Source organism: Engraulis encrasicolus, chromosome 9 (assembly GCF_034702125.1).
Source record: "Engraulis encrasicolus isolate BLACKSEA-1 chromosome 9, IST_EnEncr_1.0, whole genome shotgun sequence".
Taxonomy (NCBI): domain Eukaryota; kingdom Metazoa; phylum Chordata; class Actinopteri; order Clupeiformes; family Engraulidae; genus Engraulis; species Engraulis encrasicolus.
Window position 1 is genome coordinate 21928281 of NC_085865.1, and position 10000 is coordinate 21938280.

Below are 10000 nucleotides of genomic sequence, written 5' to 3' on the forward strand. Positions count from 1 at the left end.
GTGTGTGTGTGTGTGTGTGTGTGTGTGTGTGTGTGTGTGTGTGTGTGTGTGTGTGTGTGTGTGTGTGTGTGTGTGTGTGTGTGTGTGTGTGTGTGTGTGTGTGTGTGTGTGTGTGTGTGTGTGTGTGTGTGTGTGTGTGCCCTGGAGTGGCATTTGTGTGACACTGGACACTACATCCAGAGGAGTTGTATTGTGTCAGATCTATGGCAGCCTCGCCCTGCCACCCCTAAACTTCCACCAATTCACATTTCGCTCCTGGGTCAGGTCTTCCAGGATGAGTTTACTCTTCTTCACATTGGATGACAGCCACCACCACTGAAGAAGGATGTAGCACACACAGCTTGGAATGATATTGTATCATTCTGTACCTACTGCAGAGGGTCTCCAAATGGCGGCCCGTGGGCCAGATCCGGCCCGGGTATGGCAAACAATTGGCTCGTCATGAGGTTGTAACAAATGAAAAGAAGGAAGGTCCGCACACTGTTGATGCTCCAGGTTTATTAACACAACGTTTCGACCATGCAGTCTGGTCTTCGTCAGGTGTATGTGACACATACACACATACACCTGACGAAGACCAGACTGCATGGTCGAAACGTTGTGTTAATAAACCTGGAGCAGCAACAGTGTGCGGACCTTCCTTCTTTTCATGTTTAATCGTGTTTAAGTCCTGCACCTGTTCAATCTGGATGTGCGCGCTCTCCAAAACGCTACTGTAACAAATGAAAACATATACAGTATGTGTGCTATCTGTGGCCATAGGCGAAGACGATTTGTTTGGCCCTCAGCCTGTTTTGCGCAACATAATTTGGCCTTTTTGGGAAATAATTGGAGACCAATGACCTACGGTATGTTTTTGACTCAAAGAAAAAGGCTGAGCTGAGGTTTTGAGTTGAGGTATGTACTTAATTGTATTACTTTTCATCATTACTTTTAGATAAGTAACAGATTATCAGAGCCTCTGATAGTCTGGGCCGGCCCAAGGACCAAGTTGCCTGAAATGGCCCCCCACCTAGTACATGCAATGTAATGAAGCCACACTTCTGGGTGCATTCTGTCCCTTGGCCTGGGAAAACAAACCCATTTGTCACCCCCATTGTCAATGGTCACCCCCAACCCCCACATAACCCCCACCACCATCAACTTCCCTGCACATCATCTAGTGTGTTTCTTGGCTCTCCAGTTGTGTCCAATCGTAGTGTGTTTATTTATGCTCCTTATTACGACATACTGTGTCTTGCGTAATCATGAACTACCGAGTTACTGCAAGCACAACAGGAACATTCTGTACCAAGACTGTTAGGTTTTGGAAAATGGGTTGGCTTGCTAAGGTTTTGATGAGGGTTGTGTGTCAGGTATGTCAGGCCCATACATTTACTCCACATACTCTTTAACCCCTTTTAGATGAGCCTCTGTTTTAACCTTGTTGTTACCAGAACCGTAATGACCTGGTTTTAATCAGAGAGAGCAAGAGCGAGAGCACATGCGAGACAGAGGGAGGGAGAGGGAGAGAGAGAGAGAGATTGTGTGTCTGTGTGTCTGTGTGTGTGAGTGTGTGTGTGTGTGTGTGTGTGTGTGCGTGTGTGTGTGTGTGTGTGTGTGTGCGTGTGTGTGTGCACTTATGTGAGTGTGTGTGCACGTATGTGAGTGTGTGTGCGCGTATGTGTGTGTGTCTGAAAGAGCAAGAGCGCGGGAGACAGACAGAGAGAGATTGTGTGTCTGTTTGCACATGTCAGGGTCTGTGTATTTCTGTGTGTGTGCGTGTGCTTGCGTACGTGCGTGTGTGCATGTGTACTGTATGTGTGGATGCGTGCACCTCTGCCCTGGAGTGACAGTTGTGTGACACTGGACGCTGCATCCAAAGGAGTTGTGTTGTGTCAGCTATCCACCATCTTGGTAATGTCATAACAATGTTGTTATGATGTACTAGAAGCACAAAGAACCATAAAAAATATTAAATGATAACACCAAAGTTGCTGATATAGGTAGCACATTTAGTAGGTCACAGAAAGCAAAGGCTGAAATGAGTCGAGTATGTAAAACATAGCATGTAAAACATAGATCCTATAGAGTAGTTTTCTGTGATTTACTTTTAATGCTTTAGTTTTCACTAAGGACTTCCGTATCCCCTCTGGCTTACACGGGGGAAAACATCCATCGTTAATGCAAAACAGACACAGGGAAATAATTTTACACTCTAATGAGGGTGAAATATATTCAGCCACAACATTTGTATGCTATATTACTACGGTAAGTCATTTAAATCTGGTGTGTATGTGTGTGTGTGTAGTCCTCTTCACAACGGCACATATGCTCAAACAAACTGCATGTGTAACTAACAGAAGGCCAGAGCGTGGATCAATTTTTGGCGGGAGGCAAACACTGTCATTTGTCAGCGTGGCAGAGAGTTGGAGAGAGAGAGAGAGAGAGAGAGAGAGAGAGAGAGAGAGAGAGAGAGAGTGTGAGAGAGAGTGAGAGAGAGAGAGTGTGTGTGTCCTAATCTGTGTGTGTGTGTGTGTGTGTGTGTGTGTGTGTGTGTGTGTGTGTGTGTGTGTGTGTGTGTGTGTGTGTGTGTGTGTGTGTGTGTGTGTGTGTGTGTGTGTGTGTGTGTGTGTGCATATGTGCGTGCGTGTGATTGTGTGTGTCGCAAGAGGAGGGAGGAGGAGAAGGAGGAGGAGGAGAGGGAGCAAAGCAGGCGTAGCGGAGCTGAGCTGTTGTGTTGTGTTGTGTTGTGCTTTGGCCCCGCAGGCTGAGTGCCAGCTGTCTGCTTCTGATCTGCCGTCCGAGGACTCCATCACTCTCACCACCACCACCACCAGCACCACCACCACTAGCAGCAGTCGCCCGTCATGCATGGTCAGTCGCACCAGCAGCTCTGCCAGCACCAGCGGCCCACTCAAACTGGGGTATGCTGCGTCCTTTTTTGTTTGTAAGATAAAAATGGGATAAACGGGTCTAATAAATTGAAACATAATGTAATGTTGTGTTAGTACCAAAATCAAGGCCCCATATACGTACGTGCACATGACATGGTTAGTTGCGCCAGCACCATTGTCAATACCAGCAGCCCACTTAAACTCCTCTTACACAAGCAGGGTCATAGTATTACCATTCCTCTCAAATTGGGGTATGTGCACTTAAACACAAGCAGGGACATATTACATTCCTCTCAAATTAGGGTACTACCAGAACACCCAAACTGGGAGATGTTATGCCCTGGGTTATAAGACAAAATGAGATGAAAAGGGTAAATTAAATGCAATGTTGTTCTCTAACACAAATGGGGGCATAGCACCAAAATCAACGCCCTATATGAACAAGAACATTACATGGTTTGTTGCACAAGCAGCATTGCCAGTCCCACTAGCCTCAGAAATGGGGTATGTTCTCTAACGCAAGCAGGGACATAGTACTACTGCTGCCCTCTATTATGTCCTTTCTTAGGTCTTTTATTCATTTTTTTCTAGACAGGACAATGCAGACAGACAGGTAATAATGGGTAGAGAGACACTGGGAGGGATCAGCAAATGACCCTGGCCGGAATCGAACTCGGGTTGCTGGCGTTTGAGCCACTGCTGGGCCTGTTATATCCTTTTTTGTACGATACAATGGAATCATAAGATAAAAGGGTCTGCTAAATGAGATGCAGCGTAATGTTTTCTCACACAACTAGCTATGCTAATGTTCAAGTCAAGTCAAGTAGGTTTTATTGTCAATTTCTTTACATGCACTGGTCATACAAAGAATTTGAAATTACATTTCTTGCTTTCCCATACAGACATAGACTAATCTAGGTAAGGACATAGACAGTATAGACATAGACAGTACTTATACATGGACTTAAGACAGTATGGACATAGACAGTGCTCATACAGACATTTAAAGTGCAAGACTGGACAACAGAAGACTTGTAGAGGACATACATTAAGAGGTAATTGTTGTGCTTTTGTGCTTTTCCTAAAAAGTCCTTTATAGCGTTCTGACATAGTAATAGTAGCATTTTGAAGAAAAATAAATATTAAAAAGGTCTGTCAAGTACAGCAGCAGCATGTGTGTGTGTGTGTGTGTGTGTGTGTGTGTGTGTGTGTGTGTGTGTGTGTGTGTGTGTGTGTGTGTGTGTGTGTGTGGTGTGTGTGTGTGTGTGTGTTTAGTGCAGGTAGAAGGTGCGGTGTGCGTCTGTGTGTGTGTTCTTATGTCTGTGTGTGTGTGTGTGTGTCTGTGTGTGTGTGTGTGTGTGTGTGTGTGTGTGTGTGTGTGTTTAGTGCAGGTAGAAGGTGTGGTGTGCGTGTGTGTGTGTGTGTGTGTGTGTGTGTGTGTGTGTGTGTGTGTGTGTCAGTGTGTGTATGTTGGGTTTAGTGCAGAAAGTGCAGTGTGCTTGTGTGTGTGTTCGTGTGTCTGTGTGTGTGTGTGTGTGTGTGTGTGTGTGTGTGTGTGTGTGTGTGTGTGTGTGTGTGTGTGTGTGTGTGTGTGTGTGTGTGTGTGTGTGTGTGTGCGCATGTTTTGAGTTAGTGCAGATTGAAAGTTCAGTCACAAAATATAGTAGTGCAGGTGGAATGTTCAGTCGCAGATATGGTGGTGGGGGATGAGGGGGGGGGGTTGTCAGTGGCCTTGCTGGCTGGAGGCTGACAGTGGAGGGAGAGTGGGTTGAGTGTTCAGTATCTTGATCGCTTGGTGCATTGTGCTGCTCGCCAGCCTGGTGGTACGGGAACGGAGGCGCCTGTACCTCTTTCCAGAGGGCAGGAGGCTGAACAGTTTGTGTGCAGGGTGGCTTGTGTCTTTGATGATCATCAGTGCTTTTCGGGTGAGGCGTGTGGTGTAAATGTCCTGCAGGGAGGGGAGTGGTACTCCAATGATCTTCTTCGCTGTGTTCACAACACGCTGGAGTGTCTTCCTGTTTTTCTCTGTGCAGCTTCCTCCCCACACTGTGATGCAGTTGGACACGACGCTCTCTATGGTTCCTCTGTAGAATGTTGTCATGATGGAGGGTGTAGCACTTGCCTTCTTTAGTTTGCGCAGGAAGTAGAGACGCTGATGTTGTACTTACACAATGAATTTACTTTTACTTTTGACACCTCTGCACCACATGGGCACTGGTACGACTTCGACCTCATTGCTAGGCCGCAGATTCTGTGATTGAAAGGAGGCAGGTTTGAGCCCTGTACCACTATGGAGAATGTGGATGTGGGTGCCCTCCAGTACCCTCATACAGGGCTTAAGTGCCCTGAGCAAGGCATGTAAGCGTCTAACCCCACGGTGCTCCAGAGACCTGTAACTAGTACCTAAATAACTCCAAATTGCTTTGGATAAAAGCATCGGCTATGCGTAATGTAGCCTAATAGGCTCCCAATCAATTATAATACAATTTCAGACGCGTTGTGGTCCCTCCACTTATACTTATACTAAGTCAGTGCTTGAGAGTTACTAGCAGGGCCGTCTAGGTAGCACAGACCCCTTTTCCCTAAGACGCCTCTGAGGAAAATCCAGACACACAGGCTATTACAGTGGTTCTCAATCTTTTCCCATCATTCCCCCCTTCTGAGGGTCTGCATGCTTTCCGAGCCCCCCGAGCGATTTTACGATCGCTGCGCTGTGCAGAATCGAAGGAAAGGTGACTGGTGAGATAAAACAAGGAGGGACTGCAGTGGAATGCTGATGTGTGTTCATTCATTTCCTATATGACAATTAATAATATAATGTTTATAATTACGTATATAATGCTTAAAACGTATTGGCTTATTGGCGAGACAGGAAATCATTTCCTTGGGGGGGAAAAAACCAAAAATCAGATGTCACACGCTCCCCCTGTGATGGCTCCGCGCCCCCACCAGGGTTGCTTACGCCCCACTTTGAGAAACACTGGGCTATAAAATGCTTTACTAGCCTTCGTACGTGGAAATATTGCACACGGGCTTGTTATGATGGCATGTTGTTATACGGTATATTGTACTGTAACATTTTATATTCGGCAAACAAGTAAATCTCTTGATGTATTTTTACGGTAGTCTGTGTAAGTACTTTGTTATTCCTCACAAACTTTCAATATAGTGATAATTCACTGCAACTTACTGAGCAGGATATTATCATTGTGTAGAAAAATATGGCTTTTTCCCCATCGTGTCCAGTTTATGTTACAATGTACAAGCAGCGCTGTAGAGCCTACATACTCATTTTCTACACACATTTTCGCTTTACTGGATATCATAAAACTACATGATATTATACACTTAATGTATTTACTTCCTTTATTTATTCTAGCCCATTTTGTATGAAAGTGATCATAGTCCAACAAAGTCGTTAATTTCAGCTCAATATAGGGTGGTAAAAATTGTACAATATTGTAATGAGTGAAGTTTGTGCACAGGAGGATATAAGAAAACAATCAACATTTTCATTATTACTGTGACATTTTTGCCCCTCCACCTTCATCATTAGGAACTGAAGGGACCTTCTTAACCAAATGTTTAACATCTCTGAGTTCTTAAAAAAGTACATCTGCTTTCAACATAACTGTATGTGGCTCCCATGACCAGGGCAGCTGACAGCCATGACCAGGCCCAGGACAAAATCATCTGAAAGGCCCCCTTTCTCAATACATACATGTAATGGGGTCCTATTTATGCCCCCCAACTACAACAACCAACTGCTTTGCCCACCTCACCCCCTGTCGCCAGGCCTGCCCTTGACTACACTGTAAATTCTGCCGTGTTAATCCAACACTCAAAGGGTCAAATACACTGGAGTGTTATAGTAGCTCAATTAAAAAAGCATCCTCTCAGACAGTGTTGGCTTTGTGTAATCTACGTTCAGGTTTGTGACGGGCGTGATCAGGCAGGAGCGCTTCCTCTCCTTCGAGAGGATCCTGTGGCGTCTGTTTCACGGCAACTTCATCCTGCGTCACGCTGAAATCCAGACCCTGGAGGAGGGGGACAGCATGGTGAGAGAGAGAGCGAGAGAGAGAGAGAGAGAGAGAGAGAGAGAGAGAGAGAGAGAGAGAGAGAGAGAGAGAGAGAGAGAGTGCATGTGTGTGTGTGTGTGTGTGTCTCTGTGTCTGTGTCTGTGTCTGTGTCTGTGTCTGTGTCTGTGTCTGTCTGTGTGTGCCTGTGCTTGTCAATGTGTACTGTGTGTGTCTAGTGTGTGCCTGTGTGTGTCCAAGTGTACTGTGTGTGTGTGTGTGTGTGTGTGTGTGTGTGTGTGTGCTATCTGCTCACATTATCTGCGTTAACATGATTACACGATAAGATCACAAGAGCTCTAGGTAGACTAGATATGCTATTGTGATTAATTGCCCCAGTCTTAAAAAGTAGAAAAAAATGAGCCACCATGAAATGAAAAATATTCTGTCTTTTTATGGGTGTGTGGAAGCGAAGCGCTTTTACATTATTTTCTGCTGCCTTTGGTGTAGACCATAACATTTCTCTTCCTCTGCCCCCCCCCTCTCTCTCTCTGTCTATTTCTGTCCCATTCTCTTTCTTCTGCTCACTTCTCAGCTCTACTCTGCTGCGTTTTATACATAATAGTAACATTTTAAAACTTGCAAATCGATTTCAAATGAATTCAAATTCACAGGAGAAGTCGGTGAAGAAAGTTGTGTTCATAATATTTATACAAGGAGATCGTGTCCGCAGAAAAATCCGGAAAATATGTGAAGGGTAGGTCTAAATAAATTTTTTCATAGTTCTTCATGGTTTCACCTTTCTCAATTATGCAGTGTTTCAGTCATGGGGGGGGGGGGGGGGGGGGGGGGGGGGGGGGGCGGGGGGGGGGGGGGGGGTGGGGGGGGGTGGGTAACTTTCAGATGTTGCAGACCCAGACAGTTTGGTGATGGTTCAGTTGTGCATTGTTCATGTGGGTTCATTTCATTTCATTGGATTTCGCTGTAAGCTCCTATGCCCATCTCCGTGTCTGCATCTCTGTCTCTGTCTCTCTCTCTCCTCCATGTAGGTTCCATGCCAGCATCTATCCCTGCCCAAACTCAGCCGCCGCTCGCAAGGACATGCGGATCAATGTAGCCACGCGCATCTCTGACCTCAAAATGGTGAGACACCATGGCTAAGGCAGCCAGACGAATGAATGATTTATATACCTGTATTTCACACTACTATTAGGCCTACCTCAGACATTACAGATGATCCAGAGTTGGGGTACAACCATGCCAAAAAAACACATTTGACAAGTTTGAAATGGGTACCCCAAAGACACTAGGAAAGTGTCCAGTGGTTCATTGACACTGTAATACAATTAAATGATAAACAAATATAATGACCAACCAGATGCACATAACCAGGAGGAAACTGTTCCTACAAATGTACTTTTCTGTATTCATTTTTGTGGGTAAGTCTTACTGTAAGCAGCTTGTGCTCAGAACAGGTGTGAACAATGACAGTAACGGTTTGAAATCTGATCCTGGAAACTACACGTGGAGGTGTTTTGTATTCACATATGCTCAGTAGTGTGAACGACTCGCAATGTAATGAATATGATTTAATAGACCTGAATTCCGATGGTATAATCATATTAAAGACGATGAGTTGAGACATGAGCACATTACAGCATGGGTGTTAATGGAATTCATGACATCAAATTAACTACATTACATCATCTGACCAATTACAATCACATTCTGTCAACACATTTACTACAGACTGTGAAGTGATCAAGTCAAGTCAAGTCAAGTGTACTTTATCGTCAAAAATCTTAGCACACACACACACACACACACACACACACACACACACACACACACACACACACACACACACACACACACACACACACACACACACACACACACACACACACACACACACACACACACACACACAGAGCCCCCCCACACACACACACACACACATTGACCCCCCCCCCCCCACACACACACACACACACACACACACACAGTGCCCCCCACCCCCACCCCGCACACACAGGGTCTATACATGATGCTACTGCAACAACAACAACAACAGCACCAGCCACTCCTTTCAGGCATTTATATTTGCAAAGACAGAGCACACCATATGCAGACTCTCAGGTGTCTTTGCATAACCTCCTCTTCCTGTATATTTTCCATCTGTTCTGCTAATTCTCATGGGTGTGTAATTGGAGAGGGGGCATTCTGCTTTTGGCATGGAGGAGGCAGGGATGGTGCAGGGATGTATAAAGAAAGCAGGCAGACAAGGGGGCTGGGGGGTGGGGGGTGTCCCAGGAGCCTTTGTGCTCAAGGACCCGACAGCAGTCGTCTTCACAACTGCCAGCTCAGAGAGTGTTTGTTTCCAGAGGTGCGAAAAGTAAAAGCAGCAAGCTGTTCTGTGTGTGTGTGTGTGTGTGTGTGTGTGTGTGTGTGTGTGTGTGTGTGTGTGTGTGTGTGTGTGTGTGTGTGTGTGTGCGCATGTGCGTGTGTGTGTGTGTGTGTGTATGCGTGCGTGTGTGTGTGCGTGTGCGTGTGTGTGTGCGCGTGTGTGTGTGTGTGTGTGTGCGTGTGTGTGCGTGTGCGTGTGTGTGCGTATGTGCGTGCGTGCGTGCGTGCGTGCGTGCGTGCGTGCGTGCGTGCGTGCGTGCGTGTGTGTGTGTGTGTGTGTGTGTGTGTGCGTGTGTGCGTGTGTGTGTATGTGTATGTGTATGTGTATGTGTGTGCGTGCTACATCACGAACAAATACCAGCACAGTCATTGCGCAGTGATTAAGAGGACAAGAGACACAAGAACTCCCATAAAGTTTCATGAGAACAACCCATTCCACAAACAAGATTTGTTTATAATATTTAATTCATTGGCCTTTGACGGGTTACTTCATAATGGCTCTATGCCTGAGATTCTGTAAACAAATCTTTCTTACAGAATATGTATTATACATTTATGGCATTTTGCAGGAAGTAAGGTTGAGGCCATATCCAATGCGCCTGTCTTCTTTACAGGTGCACTGTGCAAAGGTTTTTTTTTTTCTATTTGTCGAAAGGGTGTATGCATGCCTTGATAAATATGTGGTAATACAGTGCACTGACT

At 45.6% G+C, this 10000-nt stretch overlaps 1 protein-coding gene across 1 annotated transcript in view; it reads left to right on the forward strand.

Annotated features, from left to right (window-relative positions):
- Positions 1–10000, forward strand: part of si:ch73-173p19.2 (V-type proton ATPase 116 kDa subunit a 1) — a 50142-nt gene that overhangs the window by 4289 nt on the left and 35853 nt on the right. The window contains exons 5-8 of the mRNA XM_063207561.1: positions 2749–2906; positions 6808–6934; positions 7567–7649; positions 7942–8035. Coding sequence (XP_063063631.1) covers positions 2749–2906; positions 6808–6934; positions 7567–7649; positions 7942–8035 — 462 coding nt within the window. The remainder of the gene's footprint in view (positions 1–2748; positions 2907–6807; positions 6935–7566; positions 7650–7941; positions 8036–10000) is intronic.